General features: G+C 44.4%; 1 protein-coding gene across 3 annotated transcripts; it reads right to left on the reverse strand.

Annotated features, from left to right (window-relative positions):
- Window positions 1-230: 230 nt before the first annotated feature.
- Window positions 231-21,941, reverse strand: SOCS2 (suppressor of cytokine signaling 2). Of its 3 annotated transcripts, none has more exons than XM_069955777.1 (3): window positions 21,802-21,941; window positions 19,088-19,404; window positions 231-1,004 (listed from the first exon to the last, which is right to left on the reverse strand). In XM_069955777.1, exons 2-3 carry the CDS (start codon window positions 19,233-19,235, stop codon window positions 547-549), a joined length of 606 nt encoding a protein of 201 aa, XP_069811878.1. In that variant the 5' UTR covers window positions 19,236-19,404; window positions 21,802-21,941; the 3' UTR covers window positions 231-546. The 3 variants fall into 3 exon arrangements, with proteins under 3 accessions (XP_069811878.1, XP_069811877.1, XP_069811879.1); XM_069955776.1 differs by having other exon boundaries at window positions 21,796-21,941; XM_069955778.1 differs by lacking the exon at window positions 21,802-21,941 and adding an exon at window positions 19,838-19,923.
- Between the last annotated feature and the right edge of the window lie 895 nt (window positions 21,942-22,836).

A 22,836-nucleotide genomic window follows, 5' to 3' on the forward strand; every position in this document is an offset into this window, starting at 1 on the left:
GAGGTTTGACAGGACCTTAAAGTGACTGTACCACCAGGCCCAGGCTGAAGCACTGGAGGCAGGCTGACCCACCCTTAGTGGTAAGAAACTCCAGCCACTCCATGACATGACTCCATTAGAATCAATGGAACCCTATCATAGAGGGGCGGGGGTTTCCTCCCACTAAGGGTGGGTCGGCCCGCCTCCAGTGCTTCTGCCTGGGCCTGGTGGTACAGTCACTTTAAATCCACTATTCTTCATAGACCACTGCCTTATCAACCATACTTTTGGATTTAAAAAAAAATAAAATGGACGACTGTTACAAAAAAAAAAAAACCAAAAACATCCTGCATGTTAAGGAATCACAATTCTTTTTCTACAACATGGATGGAGAAGGATACTGTACCAGAAATGATTCACTCTCTAGGACCTGATAAGTCCTATGATAATTATTTTGAAATGACGCAATATAAACTCCTTGGAATTGACAACCAATTTTAACTTATTGGCTGAATTTGGAAGTTTCTTACAGTTTTATTTCCCATGCTTTGGGATGAACTTGGAAATCTACACATGATAACGGTATTCTGTTATATATTCTTTTAATCTCATGGGTAATGGCAGTTCATGGATTTTTTTTGTGCATTTGTTGACAGCCATTCTACAGAGGTGCTGTAGAGATGGGGTCGATGTGTAAAGTGGCTTAACTAGCCAAAGGTGCACTGTCCTGTTGGGAAGAGTCTCTGTCTCTATCTTCTTGTTCTTGGACAGCAGAACATAATACTCAATAAGATGGACAACGCTATCAAATTGCTTCAGTCTGGAGCGTACACATACAACAGAGTCCAACCTGAACTTCCCTTCTCTATATTCTATGCGCAGGTTTGTTGGTCCTGCTGAAGTTTTCACAGAGATAGTCAAAAGGTAATCTGTATGTGAACTGTCTCTAACAAGAAAAGTGCCTTCAGGGGCATCCTGCAGTTTTTCCTTGGCCTCGTTGACTGTCATGTGGCCCCAGTACCAGCCTGTCAAGAATAAAAAAAAAAGACACATGTTTCAGTAATAAGATAGTAAAACCATAAAAGACAACTATATTTTATACATCTCATGATTGAGACAGGTAACTGAATGCAGTTCTTGTTCTACTTCTCACACAAATTCTCCACTGAATGGTAATATAGGAATCTGTGAGGACTCTCACAAGTGCAACAGAAGCAAGCCAACTGCTCAATTTCGCATATGGCATGGCTACATATTTACACAAAAAAAAAACAACTAAAAACAAATAAATAATTGGCCAACAATTAAGATTGAGATTCATTTTTGTAACTGATGAAACATTAACATATTCGATCTTTTTCTGAAAGTTAAAAGGTCACTAACAAGCAGGTTTATTATTAAGCCAAGTTTGGAGGTGGGCTGAACAAATCCAATTTGATAGTAGTGTACAGTGATTAAAACCTGACATTTCTGAACAGAGCTACTACATGTAAAGCAAATATGTTACCAGTACAAATCCTAGCTAATACAACACAAGAACCAGTAGAATGATAGCAGCTCTCAAAATCCATGTAGAAAAATAATTTTGAAATAAAACATGGGAAGTCTTCTGCGCTGGACCATTGCTCGACATATAGCGACATAAAATTAAATAATAAATAATAATCAATAAAACTTGTAACTACTAGTTTTCTCAAATCTTTAACTTCTCACTTTCACTTTCTACAGTACTGAACCTTTTGAGGGGGGTCTTTAAACTATTCCACTTTTCAGAGCCCCTTCTAAAAAAAAAAAAAAAAAGCAGAACTGGATGGGTTTATGCTTGAGAAAATTTTAAATAAGCCAAGAAAACATCACTTTAGGGTGCCTTCACACCTACCGACTCGCAGCGTTAATAACGCTGCGAGTCGGCTAGGTCCTGGCAGATCACTGTCAGTACATACACGCAGCGGTCTGAACGACCGCTGCGTGTATGTAAATCTACCGGCCACTTAACCATTTCTGATGCCGGCCGTCCGACTCCCGCTCAGCTCTGTATACATTACCTCCTCGCTCCACGGGGTTCCGGCGTCCTGCTCTCCCGCCCGGCCAATCAGTGGCTGCGGCAGGGCAAAACACTGATTGGCCGGGCGCGAGAGCAGGACGCCGGGACCTAGTGGAGCGAGGAGGTAATGTTTACAGAGCTGAGCGGGTGGCGGCCGGCCGGCATCAGAAGGGGTTAAGCGGCCGGCAGATTTACATACACGCAGCGGTCGTTCAGACCACTGCGTGTATGTAATGACAGTGATCTGCCAGGACCTAGCCGACTCACAGCGATATTAACGCTGCGAGTCGGTAGGTGTGAAGGCACCCTTAGAAAAGTTTTTCAGTATGTATGAAACATTTACCTTTTACCTTGACTGGCTGACACATTTGTCATATAAAGACACAATCACCCTTACACAGCTACTGCAAAAGTCTCACTTCAGAAATTGACAACTAAATTTCCAAATCTATGTTAATAAAAAAAACAAAACAACTTTGATGATGTGGTCTATTTATTGAAAATAGTTTACATGATCAGTTAGAACTTCTAAAAATAAATAAATAAAAAAAAAAATTTATATACAGGTATGGTACATTCACATGGCCAGCGCTCTGGAGTCGGAAAAAAAATGTACAGATTCCGACTCCAGCTTTAAAAAAATGTAGAATTGAATTTTGATATGAATTTTACAAGTTTTGCTCATGAATATATATTATGAGCAACATTCTAATAGGACACTGGCCCTATTACATAAGGGTGGTCGGAGAATATATCAGTAATAGGACACTGGCCCTATTAGATAAGGGTGATCGGAGAATATATCAGTAATAGGACACTGGCCCTATTAGATAAGGGTGGTCGGAGAATATATCAGTAATAGGACACTGGCCCTATTAGATAAGGGTGATCGGAGAATATATCAGTAATAGGACACTGGCCCTATTAGATAAGGGTGATCGGAGAATATATCAGTAATAGGACACTGGCCCTATTAGATAAGGGTGGTCGGAGAATATATCAGTAATAGGACACTTGCCCTATTACATAAGGGTGGTCGGGGAAAAGTTGTAGGTCACTATTTGGCAGTTTGTTTCTGAGCTGGAAGAGTCCATTGTGTGGGGGGAGATCTGTGCTGTTCTCTTCCTGGATGCTGGATGACTGTATATGAGCAGCAGTGTAATATGGAGATATCCTGTGTAATATAGAGGAGGAGGAGAAGACACAAGTAGTGTAGCAGTAACCTCTGTCCTCAGTGTGGTGTTATCACTATGTGTGACCCCTCTCCATATCACTATGTGTGACCCCTCTCTATATCACTATGGCTGATCTCTATATTACAGGTATCTGGCATTGTTAGCAGTGTTTCTTTGTGTATGGTGAATATTTAGTTAGAAACATAGAAGACTGTCAGCAGGAAAAGACCACCTGCTCCATCTAGTCTAGTTGTGAGTAGTTCAGGACATGGAGGCTGGAGACTGGCTGCATCCACTGCACACACAGGAGAATCTGCTTTATATCTTTCCTTATTCCCTCAGAAGTCGCCCCAGGATCATGTAGGACATTAGGGAGAAGCTGCTGAGCGAGTGTGATAAATAACTCCCCTGGTATATGACTGGCCATTTATGAAGGAGCAGGAGTCGGAAGTCGGAATCGGTCCTGATAAAATTCAGGAGTCGGAATTGCGGCTTACAGACTCCACAGCCCTGGTCATGGCATAGATGATGTGTTGTGCTGTGATTGGCTAGAAAAGTCAGGGAAAGGAAGTCTTGTGTGTGTACTGCTGGCAGACAGTCCAGCATAGATCCTGTCCTCTGAATGAATAAATGAGAAATAGCTGTACGCCACAGAAGATGCTAATGACAGTGAGAGCACTAAAGTCTTCAATCTGTAGGGTTCAAACAAACAAACCAAGCTAGGTTTTTAAAAATCTTTTGAACTATCAGGTACACTTTAGCCATGCTTTGAGTTCAACCAATCTATGCAGAGGAGCCAATAGTGCAGAAATATAGGAAAAAAGGAGACTGTAAATGCAATAGTTTTTGTAAGACAAAACAGACATGTGTCTACATGTCCTATGACAGAATAATCTATGCCTCTGTTCACACTGCAGGATGCATACCCCATGACAGTAAATCAGACCCAATTTAAAGAGTGTCAGCACGGCCTGCACAAAACAATAAAAAAACAGCAACAAATAAATTATACATATATACACACACACACACATACATACACACCCACACACCTGTTCTTAAAGTATAACAGAAAAAAAAGGGAAAATTGTCAAGCGTGCAACAACTGAAGTGTATTAGCTAAATTAACATAAATACTTGTGAGTATAAATGTTTATTAGAAAAATCATTGTCCTCATTGCAGTGTTTAAAAAAAGCTATTGCATAAACAAGCACAGTAAGGCGTACACTGTTTTTCCTTGATGATGTAACCGAAATGTGCTCTACAAAACTGCACTTCTCTCTCCTGTTATTCAACAACACACGGTGGAGAATGCCAGCTCTTTAACACTGCCTATAAAAGATGAACAGTTAAACACGAGACAAGAATCACTCAAAGATGCGTTAGACTTCCAAGAAATAGGCTAATATGTAAGCATTACTTGGAAAACGGAAAAAGATCACCTTAAGTAAAATGTTCTCTCAGTACTAAGTATTTCAAGCCAATTCCAGGCATTTAATTCTCCTGAGGGCAAACATGACCTCTGCCTCTCATATAGTACATTAAAGCTGACAGCAATTACTTTGCGATATAATGTTATGCACCACTCCCAGGATGAATACTAGAACAACACACTTGACAATTGTTTTAACTGGATTATAAAACAGTCAGAGGTCTGCTGCTTCCATTGTACATAAATCAGTTTAACGTAATGAGCTGGAGTGTGCAGCATAAAGTGCAACCCAACCTACAGGAAAGGCAATCTAACTGTCATAAAAAGTATAGTATGACTCAAACAATGCAAAAACTTTATGGGCGGTACTTCATTTCTTAGAAATAATCAGGGCATAAATAATGAGGTTGATGTCGGTAGTATGTCAGGAGCTTGAATGCATGACTAAACTCTTCAAAAGCTTTTAAAAAAATAAACACAAAAACATAAGCTAAATGCAAATTGTGTACCCCTGATGTGACCCACAAAATAATAAAAGACAAGTTTACTACTTGTTTAACACTCTGGCTTCTCGTTCTGTCTTGGGCTGTCATACTGGCCCTCTGGGAATTAGCAGCTATCTTACTTTCGTTTTCAAGTGCTGGAACGACAGCTCACATACTTCAGAATAAAACATGCCACATTTTACCAGGAGCCCAAACAATAAGAGAATAAAGTTCTTAGTTACTATTTCTTTATAGCATGTTGTATTATATTACTATACCTATATATCAGCAGATTTTAAATGCTGCGCACAGTCATTTAAATACAAAATATACAACAAATGTCATTTTTTAAAGTTTTTAAAAGGTAGTGGATTAGAACAAATAAGTGCTATTTCTGTATATGGTCTGTTCAACTGAATACTGTTAAATTGCAATACCATGTCCATGAACAGACGTGGCACTGTACAACCTGGAGAACAAAATTACGCCTCTATTAACACTGCATTTGTTTCCATTTAACATATATATTAAAAAGAAAAATAATATGCAAAAATGGATGGTAAATACCCATGCTGCTGTATGCCATACTGCAGAATCCTTTTCCCATTGACTAACATTATTAAAAATAAATAAATAATATACGGTATATGACGTTGACCACTTTTTTCTGTAGTTAAAATTAAATATAGTCAAACAAACAGTAAAATGGACAGAAAACACATGATGCAGAAAATATAATGTAAGGAAAAGACTTTTCTTCATAGCAGCATAGCAGTGTGCAAATAATGTACATTTTTTCAGTATTCGTCATTTTTTCTTCATTGCTAAATGATTTTTATGCCACTTAGAACGTGAACATTACAGGAATGGAAACCTGCATGTCCTGCACTGCAAAGGGATGACTTCTGATGCAACCATGTTTGCCCTTAATTTATTTCTCTATATGGCATAAAAAAAGAGATATTCTATATACTATAAACAATGACACAAAAGTACCAATAAAACTGTAAATTTTTAAAAAAATAAAAACACAATTATTGCCCTGCAAACAGTCATTTTGATCACAGTATGTTAAACTATTATCTGTTTTATGTGTTTGATTAATAAAGTGTAATAATATTAATTATTGAAGGAGTTACAAAGAAAAGATTACCAGGAAAAATATAGGTAAAATACTCTTAGTCTAGAAAAATATTTAGCAAAAATGTTATCTATGTATACCTATACATCTGCCTGTAGAATAGTAACTGCTTCTTGGACCTGGTTCTAAGTAACAGCTCAATATGTAACCTTTTTTCAATGCTAGACTTCTAACAATTCCAGTTTTATTTGGCTTGTAAATATTATAGTTTATAGAACAGGGTAATATATACAAATATACCGCAATAGGTGTTTTATCATGAGTAATTTAGTGTTCTATAAGACTAGAAAAGTCTTAATACTGTAACTCAGAAGGAATGTGTCCCTCGATATTTATTTTGATGTGTTTACAATGATGTATGTTGTCAGGCACCTCATGCACAAGTCCCATGATCAGCCGACAGAACAAGCATCCATGAGTTATAAGACTGACACCAGAAAACCTTATTAAAGGGGCTTTTAAATGGGATTCTTGTGCCACCTCCTTAGTCAAAATTGCAGTTCTCCTCGTGATAAGGCAGATAGGTTTCTACTCACTACTGTTATTTACAACTAAAAAGATAACTAACATTGGTAAAAGCAATACTGTAGGGTGTGTATTCACATGGAATGAACATGTCGATACAACAGACTCATGGTGCGTTTACACAGACAGATTTATCTGACAGATCTTTGAAGCCAAAACCAGGAACAGACTATAAACAGAGATCAGCTCATAAAAGAAAGATTGAGATTTCTCCTATTTTCAAATCCATTCCTGGCTTTGGCTTCCAAAATCTGTCAGATAAATCTTTGTGTAAACGCACCCTTAGGGTCCATTTACACAGAAAGATTATCTGACAGATTATCTGCCAAAGATTTGAAGCCAAAGCCAGGAAAGGATTTGAAAATAGGAGAAATCTCAGGCGTTCCTTTATTACCTGTTCTCTATTAAGAGTCTGTTTTTGGCATTGGCTTCAAATCTTTGGCAGATAATTTTTCAGATAATCTTTCTGTGTAAATGAACCCAGATGGTCCTTTTAGACGGAGCGATAATTCGCCCGATCGCACGATTAACGATTTTGAATGAACGATGTGTTTTTTATAGCGATCAGCGTTTAGACGGAACGATACATCGTACGGAAAAATGGTTTTGCGATCGCTTAAGCCTATCTCACACATAGGTGAAATCGTTGAAAGACTGTTTACACTGAATGATCTGCGAATTTTTTGCGAACGATCAACAACAATTTGAGAACAAGTTGAAATATCAAAATGAACGATTTCTCGTTCGTCACTTGATCGTTCGCTGCGTTTACATGGAACGATTATCTCTCAAATGCGATCGTTATCGTGCTAATTCCAACAATAATCGTTCCGTCTAAAGGGACCATTAGAGTGCCTTTACACAGAGATTTATCAATCTAATTTTGAAGCCAAAGCCAGACAGATTTGAAAAGGAAAATTTCAGTCTTTCCTTTATGACCTGTTTTTTTGTTTGTAGCCTGTTCCTGGCTTTGGCTTCAAAAATCTGTCTGATAAATCTCTCTGTGTAAAGGCAGCCTAATGGTGTGTTTACACAGACAGATTTATCTGATAGATCTTTGAAGCCCAAACCAGGAACAGACTATAAACAGGGGTCAGGTCATAAAGGAAAGACTGGGATCTATCCTCTTTTCAAATCTATTCCTGGCTTTGGCTTCCAAAATCTGTCAGATAAATCTGTCCGTGTAAACGCACCCTTATGCTAAGTTTACACGGAGCGATAATTGGCCCGATCGCATGATTAACGATTTCGAAGTAACGTTTTTTTTTTTATAACGATCAGCGTTTAGACAATACGATATATCGTACGGAAAAATCGTTTTGAGATCGCGAGCCCACAGTCCGCCCCCCGCGCCAATCCGATCGCCACCCCCGGCGCTCCGATCGTCCCCGTTTGAAATTCCCGGCTCCTCTCTTCAGCCAATCAATGCAAGGCAGCACTGATTAGCTGAAGGGGAGCCGTTTGAAATTCCCGGCTTCTCTCTTCAGCCAATCAATGCGCTGAAGAGGGGAGCCGTGGATGTCGGAAGACCTGCTGCGCGGAGCAGGTAACGTATGCTCTTGGCCGTGGTGGTGGGGGTGATCGGAGCGGGGGTGGGGGGTGGGCGCTCGGAGCGGCGGCTGTGGGGGGCGATTGGAGCGGCGGCGGCGGGTGGGGGTGGCGATCGGAGCGGCGGCTGTGGGGGGCGATTGGAGCGGCGGCGGGTGGGGGTGGCGATAGGAGCGGCGGCGGCGGGTGGGGGTGGCGATTGGAGCGGCGGCGATCGGAGCGGCGACTGGGGTGGCGATCAGAGCAGGGGGGGGGGGGCGATCGGAGCGGCGGCCGGGAGGGCGTTCGGAGCGGCGGCCGGGGGGCGATCGGAGCGGCGGAGGTGGCGCAGGGGGCTGCGCTTCAGCCGGCGATCGGAGCGCGGGGGGGGGGGGGGGGGGGGGTTGGCCGGGCTGCGGGCACGCGATCACAAAACGATTTTACCGTCTAAACGGTGATCGTTATAAAAAAATCGTTACTTCGAAATCGTTAATCATACGATCGGACCAATAATCGCCTCGTGTAAACTAAGCATCGCTATAATCCACAGCAATCCACATAATAATAATAATGCTTTTAATTGCTCACTGCAGTCGTGCTTGCTCACTGCAGTGGTTGCTGACAAGTGGTTTGTATTAGTGGAGTTTAAAGAGGAGTAAGGGTCCTATTCCACGGACCGAGGAGGGCCTGATCAACGATGTAAACTAGCGGCGATCTGCTAGATCGCTGCTCATTTACTGGGCCTATTCCACGGCCCGATGATCGTTGAACGAGGGCTGCAAGGACATCGTTACCAATGTCCTTGCAGCCCTTGCAGCATCATACATTACCTGGCTGCAGGGCTTCTCCTCCGTCTCCTCCCCGGGTCCCCTGCGCTCTATCTTCTGAATTGCCGGTCAGGTGACAGGCCACACTCAGCCAATCACAGGCCGCAGCGGTCCCGGCCTGTGATTGGCTGAGCGCTCCGTCAGCTGACCGGCCATTCAGAAGATAAAATGCGCGGGACCCGGAGAAGAAGACAGCGCAGAGAAGAAGCCCTGCAGCCAGGTAATGTATGATGCTGCTGCTGTTTCTTCTCAAATCGTCGGTCGCCCGCCGCGCACCGCTATTCAACAGTAGCGATGTGCGGTGGGGGAACGATGATTTTAGGTCTGGCCCTAAATGAACGATCAGCCGATGACACGATCATCGGCTGATCGTTCTCTCTATTTCACCGAACGATAATCGGCCGAATCGCGCCAAATGGGGCCGATCCAGCCGATTATCGTTACTGTGGAATAGGGCCCTTAAAAGAAGGAGTTACAAGTTCTGGTAAGTGCTAAATCTCTTTCATCTTCACTGTTTTTTTTTTTTGCACTGAGGATGATGGCTAGTGAGATGGAAGGTGCCGCATGTACGCACAACTGGAGCAGGAGTTCCAGGGTGAGTACCGCTGTGACAGATGTGAGCATGTTGCCCATCTAGAAGCTCGAGTTAGAGATCTGGAGAAGCACATTGCAACACTTAGGGAACTTCGGCTCACTGAGCAGAAAGTTAGTGGGTTAGAGATGGAGGGTGGTGATATAGATCAGGAGGCCCAAGTAAGTAGCTGGGTTAATGTAGTTAGAGGGACCAGTAAGGGATCCAAGAAAAGGAAGGCCACTACTCCTACTATATACCCAAGCAAAATTGCCAAGTTAGGTGATGATGCAAGGGCATCAGTGTCAGAAATGGCAGCTCTAGTGGAACCTGTTCTCCCTAACAGCCGGGGGAACAGTCCAACTAGTAGTGGGAGGGATGGTATTGTAGGTAGGCCTAGACAGTTAGTGGTTGTAGGGGATTCTATAATCAGGAAGACGGATAGAATAATCCTCAACAGAATGGTTTGCTGTCTCCCTGGTGCCAGGGTTCGGCATGTGGTGGAAAGGGTGGATAAATTACTTGGGGGGCTGGGAATGACCCAGCTGTCGTGGTCCATGTGGGAACCAACGACAGGATACAAGGTAGATGGAGGTCTATTAAAAATAATTTTAGAGAACTAGGTGCTAAGTTGAAGAGACGGACCTCCAAGGTTGTATTCTCTGGAATACTGCCTGTGCCATGCGTATCGCAGGAAAGACAGCGGGAGCTTAGGGAGTTAAATGCATGGCTCAAGTCGTGGTGTAGAGAAGAAGGGTTTGGGTTTTTAGAGCACTGGGCTGAATTTTCATTGGGGTACAAACTGTTTTCTGCAGATAATTTGCACCTTAATGGAAGGGGGTCCGCTGTGCTGAGGGAGAGAATCCTAGAAGGGGTGGAGAGGTTTTTAAACTAGGGATGTGGAGGGAGGACAATGTAGTGTGTAATATAGTGGCGGATAGGTTAGAGAGGGGACAGAACATTGAGGTGGGAGGAGAAGGGTCCTGTGGGGGGAGGATAAGAGCAGTGGATAGGGAGATCCATATGTTGCGGATGAGCAGTGGGGATGATTGTAGCCACAGTACTGTAATAAATTCCATTTCTTATAATGAAGCAGTTAAACTCAATGGTAATATAAAGTGTATGGTTACTAATGCCAGAAGTCCAGCCAGCAAGATGGGGGAGCTGGAGGCCTTGGTTCTGGAGGAGTCCATTGATGTGGTTGGTGTGACTGAGACAAGGCTGGACTCCTCACATGACTGGGCTGTCAATATTCAGGGATTTGCATTGTTCAGAAGGGACCGGGTGGGCAGAAGGGGAGGAGGAGTAGGTCTGTATGTCAGAAATGATATTAAAGTGAGTGTAAAAGATGCAATAGTGGGCGATGACTGTGATGATGTGGAAGCATTGTGGGTAGAACTACAGAAGGAGGTAAAGAGTGAAAAAATTATTCTTGGTGTAATCTATAGACCCCCCCAACATTACTGAGGAGGTAGATGGTCAGTTGAATAGACAAATAGAGCGGGCTGCCCGGGAGGGGACAGTAGTGGTAATGGGGGACTTCAACTACCCAGATATAGATTGGGGTCACAGTTCAGCTAAAACCACAAAGGGGAGGGAATTTCTTAACCTACTGCAGGATAATTTTCTGGGCCAGTTTGTGGAGGAGCCAACTAGTGATGCCTTGTTGGATCTGGTTATTTCTAACAACGCTGAGCTGGTTGGGGATGTAACTGTCCATGAACACCTGGGTAATAGTGACCACAATATAGTGACTTTTAGCTTAAAGTGTAGAAAAGAAAAACATGTTGGTAGGGCAAAAACTCCTAATTTTAAAAGGGCCAATTTTCCTGGGTTAAGGGCTGAACTTCAGGGCATAGACTGGGAGTGGCTGCTGTCACATACTGATACAGCTAATAAATGGGAAATCTTCAAATCCATATTAAATAACTGTACTGCTAAATATATTCCTATGGGTAACAAATATAAACGGTTAAAATCCAATCCCACATGGCTTACAACCGAGGTTAGAAGGGCTATAAATGAGAAAAAAGGGGCCTTTAAACCTTTAGCCTTTAAACATTACAAAAGTAAACAAAACCTGTAAAAATGTAATAAAGGCAGCAAAAATGCACAATGAAAGACAGGTAGCCATAGATAGCAAAAGAAACCCCCCAAAAATTCTTCAAATATATCAATGCAAAAAAAACCAAGGACAGAGCATGTAGGACCCCTAAATAATGGTGACAGGGAGTTAATAACTGGGGATCAGGAGAAAGCTGAGTTACTTAATGGGTTCTTCAGCTCTGTACATACAAAAGAAGAGGATGGAGCTGTGGTGGGTGGGGCCAGTACTGAGGTTGGTGGGGCCAGTGCTGCTAACACATGTGCTGAACTGGTTTACTATAGATATGGTCCAAGATAAATTAAATAAACTCAATGTAACCAAAGCTCCAGGGCCTGATGGATTACACCCCAGAGTTCTTAGGGAACTCAGTTCTGTAATTTCTCTACCCTTGTATGAAATATTCAGTGATTCCTTGCTTACTGGTATTGTGCCGAGGGACTGGCGTAAGGCAAATGTAGTGCCGATCTTCAAAAAGGGCTCTCGAACTTCCCCAGGTAACTACAGACCTGTAAGCTTAACGTCCTGTGTGGGGAAACTATTTGAGGGGCTTATAAGGGACTACATCCAGGAATATGTAGTGGCTAATAGTATTATAAGTGATAACCAGCATGGTTTTACTAAGGACAGAAGCTGTCAAACCAACCTGATATGTTTCTACGAAGAGGTGAGTAGAAGCCTGGATGGGGGCGCAACTGTGGATATCGTGTACCTGGATTTTGCTAAAGCGTTTGACACAATTCCTCATGGACGTCTGATGGGTAAGTTAAAGTCTATCGGTTTGGAAAGTTTAATGTGTAACTGGATTGAAAACTGGCTTAATAATCGTACCCAGAGTGTGGTGGTCAATGATTCCTACTCCGAATGGTCCCCGGTAATAAGTGGTGTACCCCAAGGGTCAGTACTGTGCCCCCTTCTGTTTAACTAGTTTATTAATGATATTGAGAATAGAATTAACAGCAATGTTTCTATCTTTATAGACTGTACTGTACTACAAAGCTTGGTGTCATCTGCAGAGGATGTGCAGATCTTACAAGCTGACTTAGACACACTGAGTGTTTGGGCGTCCACTTGGCAAATGAGGTTCAATGTGGATAAATGTAAAGTTATGCACCTGGGTACTAATAACCCGCATGCATCATATGTCCTGGGGGGAGTTACTCTGGGAGAGTCACTGATAGAGAAGGATCTGGGTGTACTTGTAGATAATAGACTACAGAACAGCACACAATGTCAGTCAGCTGCTTCTAAGGCCTGCAGGATATTGTCATGCATTAAAACAGGCATGGACTCACGGGACAGGGATATAATATTACCGCTTTATAAAGCTTTGGTGCGGCCTCATCTGGAGTGTGCTGTCCAGTTTTGGAACCAGATTCATAAAAAGGACGTTCTAGAGCTGGAGAGGGTACAAAGACAGGCAACTAAACTAATAAGGGGAATGGAGCATCTTAGTTATGAGGAGAGATTAAAAGAATTACATTTGTTTAGTCTGGAGAAGAGATGTTTAAGGGGAGATATGATTAATTTATTTAAATATATAAATGGCCCCTACAAGAAATATGGGGAAAAGATGTTCCAGGTAAAACCCCTTCAAAGGACAAGGGGCCACTGCCTCCACCTGGAGAAAAAAAGGTTCAATCTCCGGAGGCGACAAGCCTTCTTTACCATGAGAACTGTGAATCTGTGGAACAGTCTACCCCTGGATCTGGTCACAGCAAAAACAGTAGAGGGCTTCAAAACCGGCCTAGACAAGTTCTTAGACCAAAATAATATAAATGCATATGTATAGAACCTATCACCCCTACCCCTTCCCTGTATCCATCCCCTCCTTGGTTGAACTTGATGGACATGTGTCTTTTTTAAACCGTATTGACTATGTAACTATGTATAGCACACAGATTCCGCAGCACTTTACATAGTTCTGCCTATCATTGCTCCCTGTCCCCATTATGGCCCACAATCCAAATCCACCTATCTGTATGCCGTATTAAACACCATGAATTTGGAAAGGAAGGGAGCAGACAGTCAGCGGATTTCTTGCTGCAAATTCGCATTGGGATCCGCTGTGGATCCCTGCCCAGTAAACTCTATGGGCAGACAAACTCGCAACAGGATGCACATCCCGCTGTGAGTTTGTCTGCAGCCTGCCCCGTTACAACAACAACACCCCCCCCACACCTGATTGGCTAAGCAGGACGTGCCAAGAACACCCAAAGCAAGCTGGAGCAGCGACCATGTGAAGTATAGGCTCCAGCAGCGCGGGAGGTGGGGGGGGGGGTTGACGGAGGCTTGGGGGGGCAGTTTAACAAGACGGGCTGCCAACAAACTTGCAGCGGGATGTGCATCCTGCTGTGAGTTTGTCTGCCCATAGAGTTTACTGGGCAGGGATCTGCAGCGAGAAACCCGCTGCGAATCAGTTACGTGTGAACGCAGCCTAAGGGTACAAACACACTTGGCTTATCTGCAGGGAGTTTCTCGCTGCGAATACGCAGCAAAATTGCTGCAGATCCCATCTCTGTTTAGTCAATGGCAGACCGCACTGTTAACCCCCTGCCTCCGGAGCTGATACTTTACCTGATCCCGGCCCTGGCTTCCTCCGGCTTGCTTCAGGGCTCCCGATGTCTTCTTGTCTCGCTCAGCCAATCAGTGCGCTGCGGTGGGGCAGCACACTGATTGGCCGAGCGGGACGTGCCTAAGGGGGCGGGCTGCAGACAAACTCGCATCAGGGATGTACATCCCTGCCTGCGTGTTTGTCTGCCATTGAAAGTATAGGGCCGTGATCCGCAGCGAAACTCGCTGCGGATACGCCAAGTGTGTTTGTACCCTAAATTATTATTCAAATCCAGGACATTTATAGCGTAACCACAGGGTACGCTAATAGATACAGGTCCCAGGTTCATATAGAGCCCCATTAAAAACAAACTGTATATTGTAGATTTTGTTAAGCAGCTTTTATTTGAGAAAACCATACCTTAATTCATCTTGCCTATTGGTTATATCTAAAACTAAATGATATATTAAAAAGTAGTAATATCACCTGGATGATCATGTACACACTGTCACTGTAGCAACAAAATAAACAGCAGGAGAGCGGCCATTACACACAACTGGCAGGATCACAGAATTTAGACCCCTTATATGCCTTATTAAATAGTGATATCTAAGCTGTTTGACAAAAGGAACTCCCTCTGCCAGTCCATAAGCAATAAAGCAGCAGAATGTTGATCGTGCCCTGGCTGCTATGGCAACCTAACATAGGCCTGCACTGAGCCATCCCCCCCAACGGCCGGCAAGGCCATTGCAGAGGCAAGACGTAATGGTTTGCGTAGCAAACAGTGTCATATTTTATTAAAATGTTAAATTATCCACACCCTGCAAAAAATGACACCCTTTTTTTTTTTTAAACTGGTAATTTTTGGGTTGACCACCACCCCTGTCCTCAGGGTTGTTATATTACAATTCAGCTCCATTTACTTTAAAGTGAACCTAACACCAAGACAGTGCCATTTAATCTATCGCCATCATGTTATAGAGCAGAAAGAACTGAGCAGATTGATATATATCTTTGTGGGAAAAGATTCAGTATAAGGCATTATTCACGCGTCTTGTAAAGTTGTCCGTACAGCCAGGGCCGGTCTTTGGGATGTGCGACCTGTGCGCTTGCACAGGGCGCCTCACTCCCGGCCAGCTAGGGGGCACTCTGGCAGACAGAGCGCTGCACTGCACATCTAACTTAGAACTGGAAGTTAGATGTGCTGCCTGTCTGCCGTGGCGCCCCCCAACTGGCCGCCTGCCTCTTCCATGCAGCAGGGGTGAAGAAAGCTGAGGGAGAAGCACGCAGAGAGGGAGAACTGGGACCGAGGAGGAGGCACAGACAGAAAGTGGGAGAGAGCTGTGGTGCAGCTTGTACAGAACACAATCACCAGCACTGAGGCAAGGAGAAGGGCTGTCACCCGGGAATGCTGGTCTTAGCTGGAGGGAAAGGTGAGCGCTGTGCTTCCTGTACATAAAGAATGGCAGGGGATGGCCTGGAATGACCTGCCCTCTGTGTTATTAAAAGACTGATAACCCCATGGCGGGAATACACTGTCCTCATAGCTCCTTCCCATCTGCCTGCTGCAGGGCAGCATCATAACAGTGACAGGCACTATACACTGGAGGCTGCCATAGTGTGTGATGAGGAGCCCTGTATACACTGAGGGGGCAGCCATAGTGTGTGATGAGGAGCCCTGTATACACTGAGGAGGCTGCCATAGTGTGTGATGAGGAGCCCTGTATACACTGGAGGCTGCCATAGTGTGTGATGAGGAGCCCTGTATACACTAAGGGGGCTGCCATAGTGTGTGATGAGGAGCCCTAGTGTGTGCATAGCTCTGTCATGTGTCTGTGTACATAGCTCTGTCATGTGTCTGTGTACATAGCTCTGTCATGTGTCTGTGTACATAGCTCTGTCATGTGTCTGTGTACATAGCTCTGTCATGTGTCTGTGTACATAGCTCTGTCATGTGTCTGTGTACATAGCTCTGTCATGTGTCTGTGTACATAGCTCTGTCATGTGTCTGTGTACATAGCTCTGTCATGTGTCTGTGTACATAGCTCTGTCATGTGTCTGTCTGAGTTTGTGTACATAGCTCTGTCATGTGTCTGTGTCTGTGTGTGTGTGTGCGTGTGCGTGTGCGCATAGGTCTGTCATGTGTCTGTGTACATAGCGCTGTCCTGTGTGTGTTGTGTGTGTCTGTCTGAGTGTCTGAGTTTGGGGCGCTGGGTGTGGTAGTTGTGTGGAGGGCTGGGGGGTAGTTTGGTGAATGGATCTGGGGGTAGTTGTGTGTATGGCCAGGGGGGTTGGTTGTTGTAGATGTGTCAACGGTGGAGGGGTAGTTGCGTGTATGGCTGGGGGTAAGGTAGTTGTGTGTTTGGAGGGGGTAGTTGTGTGAATGGCTGGGGGTAGTTGTGTGTATGGTCAGGTCAAGGGTGTTGTCTGGAGGGCTTGGAGGCTGAAGGAGCTTTATGTTACCTTAAAGGTGTGTGTGTTTGGGGGGGGGGGGGGGGCGCCAAAAAAAAGGTTCGCACAGGGCGCCATTTACCCTAAGGCCGGCCCTGCGTACAGCACACTTATATTGAACTATTTACACAGTGTTTTAATTTTGATCCGTAATCCATTCCATAAAAAAAGGACGTGTCCTGCTGTGGATTGTGATTGCGGTATGGATTATGGAAGTCTATGGGATCAGTTTTTTTTAGGGAAGTAACATCTATAAAGTTCGTAAAAAACATGGATCAAATCTAAGCAAACTAGTACCGTTCAAATTTTATGGAAACAGATGCAAATATGGGTGATTTTCCACGGATCACATAGAGAAAAAAAAAAGTGGGGTTTTGCGTCTCAGAAAAATCACTGAACGTGTTAAGGAGGCCTAACTTGTAACATGTTGATTAAAATCTATGATCATTCTGTGTTAAGGAGTCCATGGACTGGACTCTTTAGCATGGAAACATCAGAGATATCAATAAGTTACAAGTTATACTGAATCTTTTCCTATAGCGATATATAATAATCTTTTCAGTTCATTCTGCTCTATAATATGAAGCTGATAGCTTAGGTAGCATTTTCATGGTGACAGGTTCCCTTTAATGGAACTGAGCTGCAAAACCACGCCCAAACTAGGGACATGAGCTGTACTGTTTCTGGAGAAAAGTGGCCATCTTTTTCTAATGGCGTGTTTACACAGAGAGATTTATCTAAACGATTTTTGAAGTCAAAAAAAAAAAAGAGAAGAGGAGAAATCTCAGTCGTTCCTTTATGACCTGTTCTCTGTTTATAGTCTGTTGCTGGTTTTGGCTTCAAAAATCTGTCCGATAAATTTCAGCAAATGCACTCTAAGCCTGGATAACCCCTTTAAAACAAACAGCTGCTATACTCCAGAAACCACCCTGGTGCCCAGTTTGGGTGCGGTTTTACGCAAATATAATTTAATGGAGCAGAAGTGTAATACCACAAACAATCGGAGGGGACAGATATTTGCTCTAGCACATAGCAATAAGTATTAAGAAGCACAAAATAGAACGTAGATATTTCAGTGTCCCAGAAATTGGACAACAAAGTCCTAAACACTGTAGGTGACGTGGCAAAATGTTTAACCTACCAAACAAAATGGGGTAACCTTGATGGGACATGTGGGCTCACACAATGTGATCAAAATGTCTGTTATAGCAAATAATATTAATATCTAGTTATAGGGTTAATTTGAGAGAACTCCTTATTTTATAACTTTGCGCTGTGCCGTTCCTTTTATTACTCCTATAAATTTATGTATAAATTGATATTTGGGTGTTATCTGTTGGGGGTGTGCCCCTACACTGTCCAAGTCTATCCAATCAGAGTTGACAGTGTCAGACAGAGAAGGGACATGTGGTAACATCCAAATGTCATTTTAATTATAAATTTCTAGGAGGGATAACAGGAGAATCCCATAATGCAGCATTATGAGAAAAAATGCTGCAGAATTGTTATTTTTTAGGCAAGGATTAACTAAAATAGATGTGAGAAAAGCAGACTCATCCTCTTGAAAAGGGTGCTTTAAAAGTGGGATGTTGGTCATAGCCAGCAAGACACCAGATGTAGTACTAAGTTGTAGCCATTTATCAAGGGCCGGCAGCATTTTATCACATATGCCATTGTTTCATTAAATGACAGTTTCTACATGGTGAAAAGGCTGTCCTTTGTGCCAGTGTTGCTAGGACTGGGCAGTCACACCTTGTGCCAGGTAAACTTGGCACTTCCTTGTTTAGCTTCTGCCAACACAATAAGTAAATAAAGAATTGAAAGGCAATTTCTGAGAAGAGCTTTTCAGATATGCGCACCGTAACTAATCGTTTTACACAACAGATTAATAGGTTTGTGACGGACAAAGGTGAGATGTCAAAACAGCCGCATGTCGCATGCCACACTTTGTCTGTTCCCTGCACACTACAAGGATCTACAACTACCTGCCCTGTACTTCTCTATAGGAGCCAATAGCCATATTATAATTAAACAAGCCACCGGTAGAAACCGCACAGTTGGACAGTACACTTTACTCAAGTACAAACTGTAATTGTCAAGCTGCCAGCCGATCTCTTGCCTACCAAATTCTACAGAGAAACATGGAACTACACCCTGTAGGGTTATATAATCACTGCTCGCATAGTACTGTTATAAGAGATTTTCATCAATGACATCAAGTAACTGTTTTTTAGGAATTGCTATATCGCATAGGGGGGCTGACTAACTTACCTGACCTCCGAAGCTCTCCTAAGGACATTGCAATGTGCTGGTCCTTGTCTGTGTTTTCCTGAGTATCCCCAGGTGGGTTCCCCCGCTGCCCAGCTTCACTATCTATGGTACTGGTGCTGTCAGCAGTATCAGGCGATCGCAGGGTCATTGGCAACAGCTCTGCTCTCACAGCTCATACACCAGGGGCTATAGTTCTATTCCAGGGTGCAATGCTGATTCACGTTACTTCATATCACCGTTCTTCCCATACAGCGATGCAGAATAAGTGCAAATGGAAGATTCAGATCTGCTTCTCCTTTATGGTGGTTTATTCTTTCCTGAAAATCAGAAGATAGCTTGTATCAGTATAAGTAGCCCCGGCAGCGCAGTCCTTATATACCCCTATGGTGCTCAGTTATCAGCAGTCACAGTGTTATTTATTACCAGCCCTGCTAATATACAGATGTTATGTCAATCTATATATATGCTACTCATTCTAGACAGATTTCACCATGAATGAACAGAACCTGCTCCACCACAATTCATCTGTAACATATATATAGCTGTCACTGTACATACAGACATGACATGTGTGAATAAGAAGCCCAGACACCTGGTGAAGCCTCATTCCTCAGTGTGTGATATACCAGACTCATAAATAAGAGCTGGATTCAGGTTCCCATACTGCCGCACACTACTCGTCAGTTCTTATTGACTAGCACATAGACAGATGTGTAACACACAGATTATATACATGCAGATCTATTGGACCTTGTTTCCAGATATGTGCTGTATACAGACATATAGTAAGCAGCACGCCTGGCTCCTGCCATTACACACATCTCCTGTCCATGAAGGAGCAGCTGATCTGCAAACATCTCGTCCAAACTCCTTCGTGCGATTACCGGTAAATAATCGTAACATCTTGCTTAATATTGTGCAAACATTCTGCGCTCAAACCGCCGGTGACATTGGTGGAGCCGGAGCTTATTTCCCGACTGCAGGTGACGAGAAGCTGCAAGTTTACTGCGGGATTGTACAATGAGGGATAGAGACTCCTGTCCAAAGGCTGTTGTATAGAATATAGAAGTATCGTCAGCCAGTAACGCACTGATAGCTGCTGGAGCCGCGTGATCTCCTGACTGTAAGCTCAGCTGTAGCGGCTGCCAGGGAGTCAGGAATGAGCAGCATCGCCGGGCTGTCTAGGAAAAGGCGGCCCGCCTCACCGGCTCATCTCACTATGCCCTGTCTGTATACTGACGCCACACCTCACTGTCCCCTGCCTGTATACTGCCAGCACACCTCACTGTCCCCTGCCTGTATACTACCGACACACCACACTGTCCCCTGCCTGTATACTGCCGGCACATCTCACTGTCCCCTGCCTGTATACTGCCGGCACATCTCACTGTCCCCTGCCTGTATACTGCCAGCACATCTCACTGTCCCCTGCCTGTATACTGCCAGCACATCTCACTGTCCCCTGCCTGTATACTGCCGGCACATCTCACTGTCCCCTGCCTGTATACTGCCGGCACATCTCACTGTCCCCTGCCTGTATACTGCCGGCACACCTCACTGTCCCCTGCCTGTATACTACCGACACACCACACTGTCCCCTGCCTGTATACTGCCGGCACATCTTACTGTCCCCTGCCTGTATACTGCCGGCACATCTCACTGTCCCTGCCTGTATACTGCCGGCACATCTTACTGTCCCCTGCCTGTATACTGCCGGCACATCTCACTGTCCCCTGCCTGTATACTGCCGGCACATCTCACTGTCCCCTGCCTGTATACTGCCGGCACATCTCACTGTCCCCTGCCTGTATACTGCCGGCACATCTTACTGTCCCCTGCCTGTATACTGCCAGCACATCTCACTGTCCCCTGCCTGTATACTGCCGGCACATCTCACTGTCCCCTGCCTGTATACTGCCAGCACACCACACTGTCCCCTGCCTGTATACTGCCAGCAAACATCACTGTCCCCTGACAGTATACTGCTGGCACATCTCACTGTCCCTTGCCTGTATACTGCCAGCACATCTCACTGTCCCCTGCCTGTATACTGCCAGCACACCACACTGTCCCCTGCCTGTATACTGCCAGCAAACATCACTGTCCCCTGACAGTATACTGCTGGCACATCTCACTGTCCCTTGCCTGTATACTGCCAGCACATCTCACTGTCCCTTGCCTGTATACTGCCAGCACATCTCACTGTCCCCTGCCTGTATACTGCTGGCACAGCTATCACCTGCCATGCAGTTACTGCTCCTGCCTCTCTATATACAGCTAGTGGTGGAGGCTCTCCTGCCTCTCTCTCTATATACAGCTACTGGTGGAGGCTCTCCTGCCTCTCTCTCTATATACAGCTAGTGGTGGAGGCTCTCCTGCCTCTCTCTCTATATACAGCTACTGGTGGAGGCTCTCCTGCCTCTCTCACTATATACAGCTAGTGGTGGAGGCTCTCCTGCCTCTCTCACTATATACAGCTAGTGGTGGAGGCTCTCCTGCCTCTCTCACTATATACAGCTAGTGGTGGAGGCTCTCGTGCCGTCACATCTCTGCAGACATGCAGCTGAGTCCTCACACAACCCCTGCCGCCCTCCCCGCGCACCATCCCACAGGTCGGCTGTGCAGGTGTGCAGCATACCCGCGTGCCCCCAGCACAGTGCGGCTGAGGTGAGAGAAGCTGCGGCACACTAGAGGGAGCGCATACATACACAGACTATGCGGGTCAACTCCTCAGTCAATGCCCGGGCTCCACGACACGACACAGACACGTCCATCCGCTCGCCGCTCCTTGCAGCAGTAACGTGGCTTTGTTTGTGTGCTGCTAGTTGTGATTTCACATTCCCTGTCCCTGGTTGTGTGCGCACCTCCCTCCCCCGTCTGTGATCTCCTCGGCTGTCTCTCCCTCCCCATATCTGGTAAATGCAAAGGCCGCTTTCCAGGAACTTTCCAGGAATCAGCCCACGTGACCAGTGTCTTTGAGCGCTGCTCTCTGCTGCCCCCTGTGTGTGTCTGATATATCTGCAGGCTTCTTTCACTGTAGTAACCTTGTCCTGTGTGTGACATGTGGTACAGTATAATATGTACAGTGTGGCTGCGGTACAGTATAATATGTACAGTGTGACTGCGGTACAGTATAATATGTACAGTGTGGCTGCGGTACAGTATAATATGTACAGTGTGATGTGCGGTACAGTATAATATGTACAGTGTGGCTGCGGTACAGTATAATATGTACAGTGTGATGTGCGGTACAGTATAATATGTACAGTGTGACTGCGGTACAGTATAATATGTACAGTGTGGCTGCGGTACAGTATAATATGTACAGTGTGATGTGCGGTACAGTATAATATGTACAGTGTGATGTGCGGTACAGTATAATATGTACAGTGTGGCTGCGGTACAGTATAATATGTACAGTGTGATGTGCGGTACAGTATAATATGTACAGTGTGATGTGCGGTACAGTATAATATGTACAGTGTGGCTGCGGTACAGTATAATATGTACAGTGTGACTGCGGTACAGTATAATATGTACAGTGTGATGTGCGGTACAGTATAATATGTACAGTGTGATGTGCGGTACAGTATATGTACAGTGTGGCTGCGGTACAGTATAATATGTACAGTGTGACAGCGGTACAGTATAATATGTACAGTGTGATGTGCGGTACAGTATAATATGTACAGTGTGATGTGCGGTACAGTATATGTACAGTGTGGCTGCGGTACAGTATAATATGTACA

The sequence above is a fragment of the Dendropsophus ebraccatus genome, chromosome 1, assembly GCF_027789765.1.
Source record: "Dendropsophus ebraccatus isolate aDenEbr1 chromosome 1, aDenEbr1.pat, whole genome shotgun sequence".
Taxonomy (NCBI): domain Eukaryota; kingdom Metazoa; phylum Chordata; class Amphibia; order Anura; family Hylidae; genus Dendropsophus; species Dendropsophus ebraccatus.